The following is a 19888-nucleotide window of genomic DNA, read 5'->3' as shown; positions in this document are numbered from 1 at the left end:
TTTCTCATTTGTACTGCAAGTGAACTTATGGGTATACTAGTAGTTTACTATTTTAATACTTGTTGCAACTTTGAAGTATACTCTCTTTAGTTTTATACTACAAGTTTTCTTTAAGTGAACTTAACATTATACTTATAGTTTACTATTTATATATAATTTTTGCACTTGCAGTAGGCCAATATTTTTCAATTTTTTATACTTGAAAAATACCTTTAACTGTACTTTAATTTTAAAAACATTTTATTAGCTTCATACATCCTTTTTTATCAACACTTGCATGTTGGTAAGTTTTATAAAGAAAGGCAACATTTTAAACAAAAAAGATGAAAAAATCTCAATATTCTTGGACTTTTCAAGTACACTTAAAGGTATAGCGGAGGATGTTTTACTTCCTGGTGGGTAGTCTAAACTATTGGTCCTCCTAATTGTCAATCATTCTGGTGAATCAATCAAACTTTTCAAAAAGTGGAGAGGGCGGGTCTTATCTAAAATTTGGAAAGATCCTCCGCTATACCTTTAAGTGTAATTAAGTATATTTCTGAGAAGTACATAAAGTATATTTTTGAGAAGTATATCAAATGAAGACTGAAAGTCTTTAGTTGAAAGTTGAAAATGAAAGTTTTTAGTTGAAAAGAAGTATACTAATAGAACACTTGAATAAACTTATTTTTCGTAAGGGAATTATTATCGCTGTGTACAAGTTCAGGTTCAGTTCCATGCTTATTTTATTTACTCTCTAAGCTATTCCACCAGAAAGCTTGTTACTATATAAACTTGAACATGTTAGTTTATAAGACAGTGTGTAATATTATGTTTTAAAAAAAGTATTTAATAAGCTACTCAATCAAAATAGTAAATACAAGTACAAGAATACTTAAAATACTTAATTATACTTTTAAGTATATCTCGATCAACAAGTATAGGCCAAATATACTTAGACTTTTCTGTCAGTATAAGTCAAGTATACTTAAGTGGAATTTGAAGTATATTTCTGAGAAGTACATAAAAAGTATACTTTCTTATTTTTAGTTTAAAAGAAGTATACTAGTAATAGCACACTTGAATAAACTTCTTTTTCGTAAGGGACGGGCCCCTGAAGAACCCAGTCATTATAAACCTTATTCATAATGCATGTTGACATTAAGAGGATGTCATTTGAATGTTTGGAAAATTCCTGTTCTCTTCACTTATCTAGAGATATTTATCTTTTATAGAGATCATGCTCTGTGATTGATTAATTAATTCAGCAGAAAATATTTTGCTGCCGGAGGTAGCCGAGCGCTGCCAGTAAAGGGAAGAACTGCTGACGAGACACACACAGAGCACACACACACGCTGAAATATAATAACATTCACGTATGAACGCAGTCAGGAGAGGAGATGACACAGGTGTACAGCTGCGACCTGCGCACACAGAACAGGTGCTGGGTCAGGTGTGTGTCTCTCTCACTGGAAAGGTTAAGTGGAATGTTAGTCTACAGCTCTCTCTCTTTCTCTCTTTCTCCGCTGTGTGTGAGTGTGCCCTAACATTCACAACAGCTGTATGTGGTTTCACTGGTTTGTAATCTATCTTTCCCACTGGACCCACTGTGTTCAGTGTGTTTATGTGTTAGGGATTTATTAAGACTTAATTAGGCTTGTTGTGTTTTATAGTTTCCCTTTCAAGCTAATTTTTGTGATTGTTGATCTGGCAACGCTGCCAACAGCACACGCACACATACACAGTGGGACTGTTAAAGAGATGTACAACCACGAGCAATACTTCACTCTTTTCTTCATCTCTTTATACAGGGCTGGCATTATATTATCAGCTATCTGTTATGTTAATATACAAAATTGTAAACAAAGATTATATGAACTATGTTAACTAAATGTTCATTTATTTACAGACAAATACAAAAAAAAAAGTGAATTCAGTTGGATTGAATGAAATAGAATGGATCTGAATCAAATCAAATTCAACTGAATACAGGGGGTCCATTTTGGGTTGTTAGGTTAAAGTCAGCATGAAATGAAAATTCACCCTATTCATATATTTTGTAAATATTATAGATCTTATTGTAAATTATTCATCTATGGTATGTTTATTTTTCGTAACTTTTTTGGACCTTGTGATTTTTAATCAAAATGTCCAAATCTTTCGAAGAAACGTCAGTCTCTCTGGTGACGTATGCTGGATTTCTTCAGTCATTTAGTCTGCTTAAACTGTGCCCCTTTCTTACAATCGACTGCAAGCTGGCATTCATTTTTGATGGAAAACTAATGAATAACCGATGAAAAAAAAAAACGAAGTTTCTGTTTCACTCGGATGTATGTCACAATAAGTAAGAAAAGATTGCGTCTTTAAGCAATTAGTAGATGCTATAACCACATGGCAAAAATCTTCTCCATTGAAACCCACTGTAAAGTCCTTATGTATTTTGACCAAATTAAATGTAAACATTAAAATATAAATTGCAAAACGTTCATTATAATATATTTTTGGAGTGCCTCTTAACATTCAAATGAACAAAATATTAATTTAGACTTGTGTGTTTTCCCTCTCTGCTACAAGACCTTTTAATAGAACCATCAGTCACATGGCATATTTGCATGCTATAATTTTAGGTCATAGTCTAAATGCTCATTCTTGTAAAACTTTTTTTAAACTTTTTTAAATAGTTTTTTTCTTCTTCTTTTATTGACAGTATTTCAACCATTTAAACTTGTGCGTATTTTGTGGAGCAGACATATTCCACTCACATGTGTAATGAGGTGGTCTGGAGCTTGTGTGAGGCCTGGAATGTTGTTTGTGGAGGGACAATGGGCTCTTTAGTGGAACGCCACTTGTCCCGCTGCCGCAGAAATGGCTGAGGATTGTTCCCGTGGAGATGGCACAAGCGGCAGAGACCTCGGGGTTGAGGAGGATGTCGTGACTGAGCCCAGCGTTTGCGTGTATGTCATGAGGGAGCAGCAGTGACAGGACTTCAATCAAAAGGCCTTTGTTCAGTCCAGCCAGCGCTCATGACACGAGCAGCAGGTGTTCACTCTGTAGGTGTTGTCACATCTGTGGGACGTCTCAATCCCTTTCTTCCTCTCCCTCAGCCTCAGCCTCCATTCACACTGTGTGCACACTGTGTTTCTCTAGTCATAATCTGGTCTCTTTCTTTTAGCCTTGCTGATGTTTTTATTCATAGTATTGATTGTTAATCTGGGATTATTCCTTATGTTCATTAATGTCTGGTTGAACTTTATTTATTTGTGTACATAATATTTTATATTATAATTTCTGACACCTTATTTTATAATGTACATATTTTTATTTTTATATGTAAAATATATAATATAAAATATATTTTAACTATTACATATTTTTTTCATATAATAAGATAATATAAGTACAAGGCATTAATGAATAATACCTTTGTACAATGTATTTATTTTGTACAATGTATTTACATTTTATTTACATAATATTATATATATTGTATATAAGTATTATTATGTTATATTTATTTATTACATATTCTATTTATATATCATATTTTTATTTATTACATCTTTAGATTTATTAGTGCCTTGTTGTAATTGTATTGTATTTTATTTACATAATATTTTAGATTATAAATACAGAAACGTATTTTATTTTTATATTCAAATTTTATTGTTCCTGTCACTGCTTTTATTGTGTGAATAGATTTTTTTTCTTTTGGGCAAAACATTATTTTGAAATGATTAATCATATCAGTTTTGACCTTCACTCTTTATTTTACTGTAAGACCTTTTTTTCTTCCTCAGTCTTCATTTCATTACTTCATTGTCTTTAGTCTCTCTTTCTCTGTCTCTCTCAAGGGATTATGTGAATCAGTCCCAGAGTTGTGGCGTATGCTGGAAGCAGTCATCAGTAATTCTGCAATGAGATTAGAGTGATCTCCCACAGTGTGTGTGTGTGTGTGTGTGTGTGTGTGTGTGTGTGTGTGTGTGTGTGTGTGTGTGTGTGTGTGTGTGTGTGTGTGTGTGTGTGTGTGTGTGTGTGTGTGTGTGTGTGTGTGTGTGTGTGTGTGTGTGTGTGTGTGTGTGTGTGTGTGTGTGTGTGTGTGTGTGTGTGTGTGTGTGTGTGTGTGTGTGTGTGTGTGTGTGTGCGTGTTCATATCATATGTTCTAATTTCCCAAAGTGTCCTTCGACTTCCTCTTCTAATTTGAATCATAAAAGCACACAAAAATAATCTACATTTGGAACCAGTCATGTTTAATCAGTCAGTAAGGAGGATCATTTCGGCAGGGAATCGTGTTGACTCTGATGCAGACACTAAATCTGACGCCGGGTTCATTAGGTTTAATGTTGGCAGTGGGCTCTGTCTCTCCATAGTCCGTACACAGATTAGCTGGCTCAGCTCCATATGTCGTGTGATTCTAACAATCCCCCTGCGTTTGATTCGCTCTCTCGCAGGAAGTGACATTTTGTGTTGATTTACAGTATGTATGTGTGTATGGCCTGGTGGCCCTTCAGATCGTCCGTCTCCTCGCCAACCGGGGGGCCAGAGTAGTTGCTATGACAACCCTGAATGCCATCATAATATCACGGACCGCCATGTAACATCAGCTGTGAAAATCCATGTTTCACATGTGAAATTGCGCCAGTGTGAATGTTGTGTTTGGGTATGTTGATGTGTGTGTGTGATAAGCACACACTTTAGTGTTTTTGGGCTCAACAGAGACAGTAACAGACTGTTACAAATAACTGCAGTACTGCTTTAGCTCCAGCAACTACCGCCCTCTAGTGTCTTCACTTTTAACTGCAACCCACAAATGCTCTCATTCATCCTATTCTCATAAACAGAGCCATAAGGAATGATGTCTTCCTTCATTCAGCCTTGCACTGTAGTTAGGAGATGTTTTATCTTATTACAAGGCTGTAAAACAGCAGACACATCAAGACAGGGAGGTTTAGAGCGACAGTAATATGTGAACTGAAGATATAGAGAATGGGTGGAGGTTTGTTCAAATACAAGATAGTGGGACAAATGATCTCTCTCTGTCTATCAGTGTTTGCTGTCAAAGAGATGAACATATCGTTTTGATCATTACAATGTCTCCTTGCACAGCACTCACGAGAGAATCACATTAGAGCCCACTCTTCATGCTTATTTCTGGCTGTATTTCCATCTTTTTCCTCCACTCACCAAATGCATCTTGCTCATCTTTTCCACATCCCACTTGTTTCTGTAACAGACACTATAGGTATGTTCCACAGTCAAGATAATAGATCTTTTTTTTAAATGTTCCACTTAGCATGTTGGTTTGCTTTGGAACAGACTTGTGTACATCAGATGAGAAATAGGAAATATTTATTTAGGTTTCTTTGAAATATCAACTTTGTCTCAGATGTTTATCAGATGTACTGTAGGACATTTTTATGCTTATGTATATAGAGAAATTTCAAAAGAACAGCGTTTATCTGAAATAGAAAGCTTTTGTAACACACTACCATTCAAAAGTTTGGGGAAAGAAATTAATACTTTTATTCAAAAGTGACTGTAAAAACATTTACAATGTTACATTTTTCTGTCCTGATCCAATAGGAACATCTGTCTTGACCTATAGGTGCTTGGGATTTTCAGTAATTCTGTGAATAAAGACGCTTACCAAACCAGTTTATCTAGTTCTAAATATAGACCTTTACACACCTCTGTGTGTTTTCATTCTCAAAGGGTAGGTCCGGGCATAATAGGATGGGCGGTCTTATCACTTCACCTGTAAGAGGAAGTTCTTTTTCAGAAGAAGGTGTGTCTTTCAGTTGCAGCACAAAGGAAGTCAGCGTGTTACTGTGTGAAAGTGTGTGTGTACATGTCGATGGTTGAAGGGACCCATCATGCCCAGGCTGTGTCCAGGCAGTGTGTGTTGCTTTTCTCCACTCTTGTTCGGCTGTGATGGGGGTGGGCAGGGAGACGCCAATCGCTTGAGAGAGGAAGACTTTTTGGAAACCTCCTCCAACAGTTCAGTTAGAACAACAGAAGGACAGACAATCAGCAATAGCAACTTGTCACAGGTTTGGATAGGCTACTCCTTATATCACTGTGTAGTTTTCTCTAGAGTGAGCACTGCAAACTGTGTTTCTGTGATGTTATTTTAGTGATAATGTGATTTATTTGATTGTGAGGCTCATCCCGGTCTCATCCGTCTGATGATCTCTTCCTGTCACACCAGTTGACTCATGATTGGCTTTGTGCATTCATGCATATGTGTATTGGCTTAGATTTATGAGCAATGATGCAGGATGTGTGTGTGTTTGTTTGTTTGTTTGTGTGTGTGTGTGCGTGTGCATCATAAGGTTTATCTGGGCTAGCAGGAGATGCTTGTTTGTGCTGATCTGATTACCACAGCATTAATGCTAAGCCTATAATGAATGACAGAATTGGAAAGTCTGGACAGTTAAAGACACATGCATAAAGTTCTGTTTATGTAATTCATCAAATTTATGTAAATATAGCCATGAATGCATGGGGAAATTACTCATTTATATCCATGCATCAAGTATAGTGGTTCTGAACCAGGGGGCCAGGGCCCAATAGGGGACCTCAGCAAACTTCCAAAGGGGCCTCAAGATGACTTAGAATTATTTAAAATAAGACAAAACAAGCATGAAAATAAGCTAAACCAACTAAAAATCAAGATATTTCTTATTATTTGATTATTTTTTATAACAAATATACATACTTCAAGGTATGGCAAGCTCTAAAATATTTTATTAAGTTTTATTGAGTGATTTGTGGCCTTAAAGTCCAAAAGGTTGACGCTTTTATCCAAAGTGACTGACAATAGAGGAACATAAGCAATTTGTCTCAGAGCCATCAATATTCAGTGGACAATGCCAGGTTATTCATATGAGATCTTTTTAATATCTCAATTGTTTCACCTAGATGGAAATTTTAATAAATGGAGGGCTTTGGCTTAAGTCTTTTATGATTTATTCTCCTTGACAAAAGTCTTGTTCAGATGGAACTAGTCAGGTAAATTCAAACATGTCTGTGTTTTAGGAAAAACGAGTCCTGACAAGAATGTATATGATTGCAATTTGTTTGCAATGCTTCTCTTTTATTTTGGCCTCTGTTAAATACAGAGCACCTCCATTATCTTTTTTGCCAGCTTTCTGAGTACGATAACATTTGAGTGCTGTTCAAATGTAAAAAGACAATTAATCCAGGAGAAGAGTCCAATCACAGGCCGGGTCATACCTGAGTATGATCCTCACCTTAATTAATTCCTTTTCAAATTGTATACATAATGTACATGAAATCACGGACATCCTAGGTTAATTAATGTAACTGAAACATTTGTTTGGAAGAATAATCCCCTTTTAATAGTGCTACAGATCTTGGTAATCTTATATGAGTCTCCTGTATGGAAGATATCTCAGTAATGTCACAAACTGTGCTGGGATTTGCTATGATGCCAAAATGGATGTCAAACCTTTCTTATCAGATTCTTCCAATATCAGATTATGTGAGCTATGCTAACCACATTCATTTTATAGCTCTGTACTCATACTGAATACTCATACTTTTTTGTTTCATTATCCCCTAAGGTATTTTAGGAGCAACTTCTGAGACCAACTGACACTTAAATGAAATAAGCTATGAATAAGTAAGAATGAGCTCGTGGAGCAGCATCCAAAACAAAATAAATTAACCATTTATTGTGTATTCAAATAAAGTTTAAATATAAAACTTAAGAACATTTTAAATGTCGCCTTGGCAACTAACAAAAAAAAAATCAAGTTGAAGTAGTAAAGTTATTCAAACTAAAACTGACATAAAACTAAATAATTAAAAATAACACTTTTTATTCTAAGATGATACCTTTTCATACCTATGAATTAGCATTTCTATGTAAAAAGGAACATATCTGCCTCCTGACTTCTGTTTTTATCACAGCATAATGAGATAACTTTGAAAGTCTGTTGATGGAGAGATCAACATGAACACTATTGTTCTGTGGCAATGGGTTATGTAGGATTAGCATTTATCAGCTCTCTCATTTCTGCTGATTCGGTCACTAGCCAAAACATACATATCTCTCAAACACCACTTCCTCCTGAGGTCTGAAACGCACCCCGATATGGCAGCTCATTCAGATTTAAATGCATTCATTTTTAGCATCTAACAAACACTAATATCTAAAACAGCATGCAGGCTGACGTGGCTGCAGCATTAGATGCTCTCTAGGATGTGTGTGGGGTAACATCTACTGTGTCACTTGACAATTTTACCATTCAAAGAACTCTGTCTTTTATGCTCCTCAGTCTCCTTTGGCTTCCCCCCGTTTACAACTTGAATGCATTTCTTTCTCCTTTTCTCTCTCCCATAAGCTGATATGATGCAATGATGCTCTGATTTTTAGTACAGCTTTTTCAGATCAATTAAAGTTTGAATTAAGGTAAAAATTTAGGTGAACTCAAATATAAAAGTTTTGATTTGGACATTGCAAAGCCCATATCAGTGAATGTGGAGGGTTGTCATCCGTGTCTGTGGGTACAGCCCTTCATAACAAATGCACATTCAATATAGTCAAATAGTGTGTTACATGATATTTTATTTATTCATCATTTAGTAAAACTAATATGCTAAAAGACATGTGAATTGTTTGTGTGCAGCAGTTTCCATTAGCACACTGCATGTGTAGGATCTGACAGTGTTACTGAATGAGTCTTGGCTTCTTCAGGGCGACACCTCTGAGGTATAAATTCTCAGGCTGTGTGATTTAGTCTCTAATTAGATCGCACATGCACATACACACTCGGAGGATGTACTGCAGGGGCTGTAATCATTTCATTAGGTTAATTACTAGCTGTGAAGGGGACTCATCATGGTCTCTGTGGGCGCTTTGGGTAATTGGTCTGGCTCTAACTCAACTTTAACCAGACTGTGCCATCTCACCCTGACTGGCTCATTGGACACACATACATACAGAGCCTGGAATCAAACACACTGCACATTAATCCGATCTGATCTGATCTTAAGGACTGTCATGTTGTACAGTAAATTATGCAATCTGATCTGTTTGTTCAGAATGTGTGGTCAATATCCGGTACATCTGCATCAGTTGCTATAGTGATGATGTAAGCGTCAGCACAATGTCAAGAGACTTACTCATATGACAACTGAGAGCAGCTGCCAGTGAGGATGGAAAAATGGAAATTTTTGCCTGTGCTCATAATGTGAACTCGCAAGGCACATGTAAGACATTGCGGACTTCCATGCACAAGTTTTCAATATGACAAAAGTGTAAGTGAATATGAATGTATTCAGACACTGCTCCAGACAATACTGAGCAGTTTGTGTAATGTTACATAAAGGCCATACAAGCTTTCTGTGGAAAGCCACAAAAGAAAATGAATTACTTGAAATACAATCTGACCTTTCAGACTGATTGTGACATATTCAGAAAAAAAATCTGATCGGATTTCAAACTGTATATAACTGTGATTTTTTAAAATCTGATTTGATTTGGTTCTCTGTTACTGACAGATGAGTCAGAACTACATCCAGAATACATGCCAGCCTGAACAAAGCTTTAGATATCTCAGCATCAGCCTAGTTCTGTAATTATTTATGAAATGTCTAGAAGGAGGTAAAGATTGTTTTATATCTGAATCAACAAGGGATTTCTTAAGGGAAAAAACAGTCTGGGTTTTTAATGATTAGGATCTGTGTATTTGACCAGGCTTGGCTGAACAAAGAAAGTGTCTTCATTAATTTTAAATTAATTATTGTTTTTTCTTCAATGTTTCTTGGTAGTGTAGCTTATTGTCCTGCATGCTGTTAGTGCTGCATAATGTTTGGCCACGTCTTTGGAACGCTGATCGTTTGAATGACATCTTTGTTTGCTTACAGCTCATTGGTGTTTCCATGGCAACTGATAGATAAGGGTGATTGGCTGATTGGGGGATTTTCAGGTGATTGTATTCAGCCATTCTAGAACACATACAAGCAGTGTTATTTTTTCCATTAAGGTCAGTAGGTCAGTAAGGTCAGCTTATATATATATATATATACTGTATATTGATTTACTTATTTGAAGCATTTGGTAGTAGGTCAAATCTCAGTCACTCTCTGGTTGATTTCTTCTAAATGGACACTTAATTAAGATTCCCTGCATTTGATTTTATTTATCTCTCGAATGGACAAAAGAATAATTTTTTTTGGAGTGTACAAATTTGTTAATGATGCTTTTATTTCTCGGGGATTCAATATTTCAAGGACCTTGCTATGCTTTCTTTTTCATTTTCTCCCATTGCTCCCTTACATATTTAGTGGAATGATCTTTCTTTTTCTCTCTTTCACTATCACAAATTGCTTATTTGTTCAACTGGGTTGTAGTCACATTATGAGTATAATGACACATGATTGTCCTAATAGCTGTTACAGCTTTGACTTAAAAAGCCACTCAGATCCACTTTAACAGCAATTCAGAGGTCAGAAGATGACATTCATCCCAAGTTTTTTAAAATGGAGTCTTTCTATAATATTTCTTAAGCAAAAGCCATAGCTTAGAAAAAAGTAGGTTAATTTCAGAGCAGAGAAAACCTGAACTGAATTGAATTATTAGTATTCGCACCACAGCAGCACCACAAGGCCATGCGTTTGCATGGGAACAACACTTGCGGTCTTTGCACTTGACTTGACCACTTGTTTACTTACATCATATATTTCTTGTATTTAGCCCAAGTGTTCAAGTGGGTTTGAAGACCGCAAACGTGTGTAGAACTTTTGATTACCTGAGGCTTAATCATTTCACTTTTGGTGTGAAAGGGCCTTTACATTTGCCAAAAACAGAACTTTTGTTTTTTGTTATTAAAAAACAAACAAGCAAGCCCAGCTGAGGTGAGGTGAGGAAAACGTTACGCAAAAGTAATGTAACAAATTACTTTCCTTAAAAAGTAACTAAGTGAGCAATTAGTTACTTTTGTAGGGAGTAATATTGTAATGCATTACTTTTAAAAGTAACTTTCCCCAACACTGGGCATGAATACACGATTATGGGGCCGGAAAACATCTTTCATTCCAAAGTAGCCATTTATTCTGAGTAAATAAATGTTTTGCCAGACAAAAACAGCTTTACAGTGGTAACAAGAAAATGATTCAATGATGCAAGCAGAGAGGATTTTGGCTGTACAACAGCTCTAAAATAAAATTGTGTCATTGTTCAGCTGAAGTCAGTTCAGTGTTGCGTTGTAAAGATCATCAATTATTAAATTAGTTAATTTCATCTATAAAGCTGGGGCACGTTCAAGTTCAAAACGGTGCGCAACGTTTTGCTACGGTTTCCGGGTTGAACGTCATGTTTCCTGGAAACGGCGTGCACCGGTGTGGAACGGGGTTTGAGATACGTTTTCTCTTGTTTGGTGGGTGTGTCAGAACTGCAGTCCAATCAGCAGCAACATGTATATAAAGCACGCGGTATTAAAGTGAACTCGCACAATGGGTTCAAGGAAAGTCATTTTCAAATGTGTTCGATGCAGCTCGGTATACGCAACAACTGAGGATATTAGAAGACATGTTTGTCGTAAGTTTTATTGTAAAAATATAGGATATCAACATAATGATGTAGTTGTTTATATTATAGCTTCGATCATTGCAAGTGTATGACATTTGGTATAGAAATAAACAATGGTAATTAAGTGCTTTTCCTAAAAATGAGAAAGAAAATACAGGCTATTTAAACAGTATGAACTACAAATAAAGTCAGTATGTGAGGCTAAATAGATGTGTTTTAGTCTGAATTAAGTAAGATGTGTGCTTCCATTTCAGTTTCAGCAATCCCTTCACTCGATTGGGATGTCCTCTTTTGTTCTGGGTGGCAAGTGCAGTTACTGTAACATCGGGCATATTTTGTAGTATTAAACACATATTTATACCGACTTCATCAGGCGAAAATTCTTCACAAAGAACACAAAGAATGGCCTTCTCAGCTGCCATAGTTGCAACTCTTGCGTCTTCAGAACAGTGTGTTCAACGCATCACCGTTTCTGTTTAAAAAACGTTGTGCAACGTTTTGTCGGGGCTGAACGCAGCCCTGATCTGTGGAAAACAGTGATGTCATCATCCAGCTCAGTTCAGTTCTCATCCAATAGTATCAGTGCAGTCAAATCAATAATATTGTTAAATATTAAGTGACCCCCAACTAAGCAAGCCAGTGGCAAGGAACCCAAACTCCATCAGGTGACTTCCAAATCAGGCATTCGTTATTACGACATGTCTCACATTCAAGGAAACACAACATGGAAGTCACCTATACAATGATTATGTTGTGAACCATAAACCCAAATAACTTAATTTAAAAATCATTTCTATCACTTTTGTATATCAAAACATGCTAAGAAAACCATGAAAGTTGAGTGATTAACACCATTCGCTAAAGAATTGATTTATCTATATATACTGTGTGTGTGAGAGTATATATATATAACATCACAACTCGTACCCATGAAGTAAAAATGGCAGCATCCAGTCTGTGTACTTCTGGGCTGCACACTAGCCATTGAGATAAATGGGAATGCTGACGGATAGCTCACATGGTTTTATAACTCCTTGGATCTAATCAGCTTTGCTGTAAGGAATCATGGGATTTGTAGTTCTAGCTCTATGTAGGGCATTGCAGAGGCACTGTGCCCTTCAGATGAGAGAGAGGACAAAAGAGGAGGATAAAAAAGAGAAATGAGAAGAGAATGACAGCAAACAGAGAAGGGAATTAACAGGGAGAGCCGAAATGACGCAAGAAAGAAGAGAGAAAGGAGAAATAGAAGAGCAGGGTGAATACAGAAACTGATGATTTGAGAGGAACTAAAAGAGAGAGAGAGGAGGAGGATTAGGAGAGGAAGAGGTAGAGATTAAACAAAAATAGCAATCATTGTAAGATTCCTCTGAGTCACCATCTGACATCACTGTGTGTGTGTGTGTGTGTGTGTGTGTGTGTGTGTGTGTGTGTGTGTGTGTGTGTGTGTGTGTGTGTGTGTGTGTGTGTGTGTGTGTGTGTGTGTGTGTGTGTGTGTGTGTGTGTGTGTGTGTGTGTGTGTGTGTGTGTGTGTGTGTGTGTGTGTGTGTGTGTGTGTGTGTGTGTGTGTGTGTGTGTGTCTGTGTTTGTGTTTGTGTGTGTGTGTGTGTGTGTGTGTGTGTGTGTGTGTGTGTGTGTGTGCACACTGTGATGGATCAAAGATGTTCTCATTTTTGTATGAATATGGAGCCAGCTCTGTTCTGAAAGGATGGAGTGAGTGATGTCTGGGTCTGATGTTTGTCTTGCTGTACAGGGAGGCTTCACTGGCAGATATCCTGAAGTTTAGTCTCTCACACACACTTATTTGTTTCGTCATATTACATACACACCTCTTTTTATGTATTTTCTGTGACTTTTTTTGTTTAAAATTTTTTGACCTAATTATATTTTCTAGAATATATATATATATATATATATATATATATATATATATAGGGGTTTTTTTTTTGGTTCCCATAAAAATAGCAAAACCTGACCCACATACAAACATACATGCATACATAATGAGAACATACTATACATTTATTTTTATGTTATGTTATTTTTATATTAAACTAAATATAATAACTTTTGACTCAACTAATCCCTAAATCTACTTCTCCAAGAAACTTGGATTCTAAACTTTATTCTATCAAAGGGAGTTTTAACAGATTTAACTGCCTTCTGAGGGCAATTCACATATATTTTTGAGCCCTGCTGGGAGTCACTGGGAGAAAATGAGACACCTGTTGAAAGGGATGTAGAGAGTATAATCACCTACAAAAGTGACTCAGAGGTTACATTGACATTGCAACTGAATGTGGCTCAAATCCTCACGTGACCTAACATTTAAAATTCTGATCTGAGACATTTGAGCAGATTTACTAAACAGGGCAAATTTGCTTGAGGGTGCAATCCCAAAACAGTGCAGATGGGAGTGGAAAGTTCTGCGTGTGATCTATTGACGACAAAGCAGAGATGCAGTCAGATCATTTCCATAATGATTAACGCAATCTACCAGGTAGTGTCTGGTCTAAGACGTAGATAAATAATGGCACAAACACCAGTACATTGGTGAGTGCAAACCATAGTAAATCACCTTGCGTGATTCATTTAAATGCTCTCCTCCCATACATTTTTCGTCTGAAATGGAAACTCCTACAAATGCATATGCAATTAGGACAGCCGCAAAAACAACTGTGTCGACGCCTTTTCAGCGCAAACTTTTCACTGTGTGTCTTTAGTAAATCCTGACAGTAGTTTTTTAACGCCAAAAGAGTGTTTGTGCTGGCACAAGCTGTTAGTAAATCTGGCCCTTAATATGTAAAGCTGTGTATCTGATTGTCAAGTGTGAGCACTCATGATGAAATTTAAAATGCAATTTTGTACACGTTAATTCTATTTCTATTCTATTCAAATGATAAGAAATTATATTATATTATATTATATTATATTATATTATATTATATTATATTATATTATATTATATTATTATATTATATTATATTATATTATATTATATTATATTATATTATATTGTGTAACATTTCAGGGTAGTTTGTTTAATGTATTGTGGTCCCTTTAGGAGAGTGTGAAGTAGCCAGTGAGGTACAGATATACTTTATTTCCCACTAGACCTTGCAGGGTGTTTTTTGTGCAGTCTCTTATTGTCTCTGTGAATTCACTCCCTCCATGTGTACGTCATCATGACTCTTGGCATATTGTCTGGCTAGGTTACTCACTTTGATTTCCTTAATGATTAGCAACAGCACTCTCACTCTCCTTGTTTTCAGTTTGACAGCCACGAGAGACAGATATGCTGTCGTTTCTGTCCCATCAGCCTGTCTCACTGCTGAGCTGCTGGCGGTGTTCTGCCACGATACACTCATGAAATCCACATCTGACGTTATCAGAGGGCACAGAATATGCCCCTACATGTTTAGACAAGGACAAACTACATTGTAATTCGATTGTACTGCTTAAGTGCAAGTACAGATGTATTTGATGACGTCTAGAAAGTCTGTTAGCTGCTCTGCCCTTCAGACCAGATTAAAGTGTCAAGGTTTATGATGAAAGTCAGCCATGAATTGAACACCAGATCATGTTTTTGAGGCCCATAGTGAACTTTATGGAAATGTTGCAGCTCCTCCTTCAGTGTTGTTGGCACTTTAATCAGGAATTTCACTGGGTGACAGATCAGGTTTTTTTAAATGCTTTACCGTAACGCCTTTACAGTAAACCAGTGTTTCTTAGAAACAAAAAAGGAAGGAAAGTGTTCGAGAGAGAAACTGGTTTTGACTGTGTTGTTATAGTAAATCTGACAGAGGCTGATAGATAGTTTTAATGTGCCAATAAACATGCAAGTCCACATAAGTGTTTTCCCTGAAGTCATTGACAATGTGACTAACAATCTGTTATCATACTTTAGTGAGAAGTAGAAATCTCTGCAGATTTCCAGATTCCATCAATGACAAAGCTATTAAACGGATAGTTCACCCAAAAATGAAAATTCTGTCAACATTTACTCACCCTCAAGTTTCAAACCTGTATGAATTTCTTTCTTCTGCTGAACACAAAAGAAGATATTTTGAAGAATATGGTTAACCAAACACTTCCATAGTATTTTTATCAACTGTTTGGTGTAAAATGTTCTTATAAATATCTTCTTTTTGAGTTCTGCAGAAGAAAGAAATTCATACAGGTTTGGAACTTGAGGGTGAGTAAATGATGACAGAATTTTAATTTTTGGGTGAACTATCCCTTTAACCAAACCATGCATGTTTGTTTAATATAATATATTCTTTCTAATTTTATACTCTTGTCTATCAGTAAGAGTATAAAGCTCTGTTCAATACATTTTATCATGTTTAAAACCAGAAAAAGCAGAAAAAAAGTCCAACAATTCCATCTGGGCCTGGTGATAAGCCATTGTTATTGAAGTAGGTCTACAGGATTGCTAATGCAAGTTGGAGCCGCAGGGGTTTGTGTGTGTTCATTTCTTATTATGATTTAGTATAACAAACTGAAAACTGAATTTCATGCACATGCAAAGGAAGCAATTTATGAACACCAGTAAATCCACTGGGCTGTGAAGCAGTTTCTAAAAATAGCCAGTTCTAACATGGCATGAAAATGTTTCATTATCAAAAATGTGGCAGTAGGGATACATGAACAGAACACTATTATAAAAACAAATCAAATCGTTGTATTTGCAATAGCTGTCTTGTACACGTTTTAAATTTATTTTCTCTTTCTCTGCATTGTTTTGTAGAAGAGTGTAAAGGAGGGTATTCTACTCAAACAGACCAGCTCTTTTCAGAGATGGAAGAGGAGATATTTCAAACTGCGAGGCAGGACTCTCTACTATGCCAAAGATTCAAAGGTAAAAGCATGGCCCCTCTGGAGTAGATTGAACCTCAGGTGGTGCTGAATGTAGGTGCTTGTTTCAGTGTTTGTTTGTGACAAAAACATGCTACTTTATTGTTGTAGTCTCTCATATTTGATGAGGTCGACCTCTCAGATGCCAGCGTGGCCGAGACCAGCACCAAGAACATCAACAACAGTTTCACAGTAAGCAAAACCTCTTTTCAATGGCTTTATTTAAACCGTGTGAACCATTTTTAGACATGCCTATTTTTATGTAGGTATCTCAATCATTTTTCTCAATCATCTCTTGTTCTCTCCCAGGTTATTACTCCATTCCGTAAGCTGATGTTGTGTGCGGAGAGCAGGAAGGAGATGGAAGACTGGATCAGTGCTTTGAAGTCTGTCCAGAAATGGGAGACTTATGAGGTCAGTGTCTGAACCTTCACCTTCAAACCCCTCCAAAATCATTCAAAGCTTCAGTTAATGTGTATTGATGCTCATAATGGCAGTTTAATGTTCCTTCACATGGATTTATCTTCCCTCTTTGTTAAGTGATCAATAAATGAAAGCCACAGGATTAACTAATATAATTGTTAATTGTGTTTATGTGAAATATTGATGTAAAGTAGTTAGTGTGTCAATCCATGTGACTTTTAAATCTTTAGAGCTTTTCATGAGCCAAAGCTTTTTTTTAAAGTACTCCTAACAGATCCCAGGCTAGTCTTTGTCTATAACAGTAGCTTGTTGTATTTGACCCTATATCAGTGGTTCTTAGCCTTTTTTACTCCTCAGTGCTCATAATTTCTTCCCAATAAAATATTTTAGAGATTGACATAATATAAAATGCCCATTGCATTTTAAAATTGTATTACATTACTTTTGAATTTACTTCGAATTGAATTTACTTAATTTTAAATTAAAATTTAAAACATTATGGCCATGTTCACACAGCAACAGAACACTGTTGTCAGTCCTCCATTTGAGTCTTTAATACAGTTACGTTCACACAGAGATCAGTTATTTATGGGAGTGACAACAAGTATTCCATAACCAAACTCACACCTGTACATTTTCAGGACTCACAACAGCATTCTCAGAAAACCTGCACTGTGTGAATGGAACCTGATTGGACCACTAGTTGTCTTTCACATCACACAGTGCGAGAGAGCCGCTCTGCGCTGCACAAAGGCGTGTCTAATGTTTGTTGTGGGTATTTGTGTGAGGTTTTGCTTTTGGTAACTTACAGAAATGGATATATGATCCATGTCATCTGAAGGTTTTAGATCCAGTCACTGTCCTCTACCGGAGCGGCTCCTGTCAGTTTTGTGCTCCACACGTGGCTCAAAAGCTCTGCTCTCCACCTACTGTAGATATAAAAGCTGCTGTTGGTTAATGAAGATTTAACGGATTGAACTCTTGTCATGTCGAAAGTGATAGTACTTTTCAGTTTTATGGACGTCGCTATCTTTGATATTACTTTGGTCACAGTCGCTATTGTTGCTGGTAAGAGAACACTGGATTGACTCCTGTTGCACGTTCATACAGACCATATTCGAGATTCTACTGTAAGTTGTTGTTTGAACGGGACATTTCGAAACTCACACCTGTAAGTAAATGGAGTTGTCAATCTTAAAAACTGTCTGTGTGAACGTAGCCTATGGGTCATCTTGAGGCCCCTGGTTGAGAATCACTGTAGATCTTATTATTTGGATGTGTATTCTTTTTTATAATGCAGTGATGTTGACATGATTTTTATGATCACAGGCCAGTCAGTTTAACATGGAGCACTTCTCCGGGATGCATAACTGGTACGCCTGCTCTCACGCCCGGCCCACCTTTTGCAACGTGTGTCGAGAGGCTCTGCCGGGGGTCACCTCTCATGGTCTTTCTTGTGAAGGTAAACATAAACACAAAGCTTTTTTTTTTTCATGTTTCCCATATTTGTTTTTTTCTCTCTCTCTCATTCATTATGAACAATTTGTTTGGACTTGCCCTTTTGGTGCCATTTACCTTTTCATGCGTTGTTTATTCTGCTCGTAGAACGAACAATGACGTTGTTTGTTTAGTGCGTAATCAATGACTCATGAATGCGAACATTCAGCCTGTTATCACGTTCTAGTGATGACCTGTTTAATGTCATCTTTTCTCTGCTTGTGTGTTAGTTTGTAAATTCAAAGCCCACAAGCGTTGTGCCGTACGATCCACAAATAACTGTAAGTGGACCACTCTGGCGTCCATAGGAAATGACATAATTGAGGATGAGGATGGGGTAAGTCAATCTTTTAAATTCTACATGCATATGGTCTCAGTGGTAATCTGTACCTAAATTAGCATGTTTGTGTATTCAGGTGTCAATGCCTCACCAGTGGTTGGAGGGAAACCTGCCGGTTAGTGCTAAGTGTGTGGTGTGTGATCGAAACTGTGGCAGCGTCCGCCGACTACAGGACTGGCGGTGCCTCTGGTGCAAAGCCATCGTACGTCACCTTCCTGCCCACTCAGTGCTGTATATCACACACACACAAAATATTGCATCATACCCACTTCACTCTGTAAACATAACAACTAGAAATACCACATAAACACAGTTTACAGGAAAGACTATGACATCAAATTTATACAGGTGTGTACCTTGTGTAACCAGTGTGTCTCCATCTGTTACACTGATGGATGTTAGCTGTCTGTGAGTAGCCAATAATGTATGTCTCTTTACATTCCCTCTGTGTAGGTGCATAATAGCTGTAAGGAGCAGTTGGGAAAGGTTTGTCCTCTGGGTCAGTGTAAGGTCTCCATCATTCCACCCACTGCACTCAACAGCATCGACTCTGACGGTAAGGGTTGCCCTGGCAACTGCATCAGCTTAGCTGTCTCCATAACGCTTGTATACATTGTCATATGTTTTTTGTCGCGAATTACACTATTTAGATCAAGTATAATTATCACTGTGTCAGTTAAAAATACCATTGAATAAAATGTTATTCCAGTTATTTCATTACTTAATATATATATTTACACTACCATTCAAAGATTTGAGGTCAGTACGATTTCTCTCTTTTTTCAAAAGAAATTATTACTTTTATTTAGCAAAGATGAAAATATTTTTCAAATAAATGCTGTTCTTTTTAACTTTCTATTTCTTAAAGAATCTTTAAAAATAAAATTTAAATATAAAACAGTTACTTTAAATTGTAATAATATTTCACAATTGTACAGTTTTTACTGTATTTTTGATTAAGTACATGCAGCTTTGGTGAGCATAAGAGACTTATTTCAAAAACATTAGAAGAATCTTACAGACCTCAAACTTTTGCATACTGCATTAATCTGGAGATTTTATGGGAACAAAGTCATTCTTAATGTTAGTAATTTTCTTAAAGAGACAGTGGTTAAAGATGGTTACATTTCCAAACATGACACCCCTCCCAAGTTCTTTTCCTCTCCTCTCCTTCTCTTATTCCCACTCTCCTTCCCCCCTCTCCAATCCCACCATTGTCCTTCTTCATCATCCCTTGCT

At 36.7% G+C, this 19888-nt stretch overlaps 1 protein-coding gene and 1 long non-coding RNA gene across 6 annotated transcripts in view; one reads left to right on the top strand and one right to left on the bottom strand.

Annotated features, from left to right (window-relative positions):
• Positions 1-19888, top strand: part of LOC309486803 (diacylglycerol kinase delta) — a 65825-nt gene that overhangs the window by 27618 nt on the left and 18319 nt on the right. For 2 of the 5 annotated variants that reach the window (XM_082154262.1, XM_082154258.1), the window contains exons 3-9: positions 16283-16393; positions 16501-16581; positions 16699-16803; positions 18142-18274; positions 18540-18646; positions 18726-18851; positions 19103-19205. In XM_082154262.1, the coding sequence (XP_082010388.1) occupies positions 16283-16393; positions 16501-16581; positions 16699-16803; positions 18142-18274; positions 18540-18646; positions 18726-18851; positions 19103-19205 (766 nt within the window). Of the gene's footprint in view, positions 1-5401; positions 6029-16282; positions 16394-16500; positions 16582-16698; positions 16804-17561; positions 17984-18141; positions 18275-18539; positions 18647-18725; positions 18852-19102; positions 19206-19888 lie in introns of those variants that run through there. The other 3 variants (XM_082154259.1, XM_082154261.1, XM_082154260.1) reach the window with 3 other exon arrangements.
• Positions 740-3280, bottom strand: LOC309487580. The gene is made up of 2 exons (XR_014201890.1): positions 2109-3280; positions 740-1779 (listed from the first exon to the last, which is right to left on the bottom strand). It is a non-coding gene; the product is annotated as an uncharacterized lncRNA (long non-coding RNA).

This window comes from Leuciscus leuciscus (genome assembly GCF_965113295.1).
Source record: "Leuciscus leuciscus genome assembly, chromosome: 2".
Classification (NCBI taxonomy): Eukaryota; Metazoa; Chordata; class Actinopteri; order Cypriniformes; family Leuciscidae; genus Leuciscus; species Leuciscus leuciscus.
The sequence above is the reverse complement of the archived record's forward strand: the minus strand, read 5'-3'. Positions and strand labels throughout refer to the sequence as shown.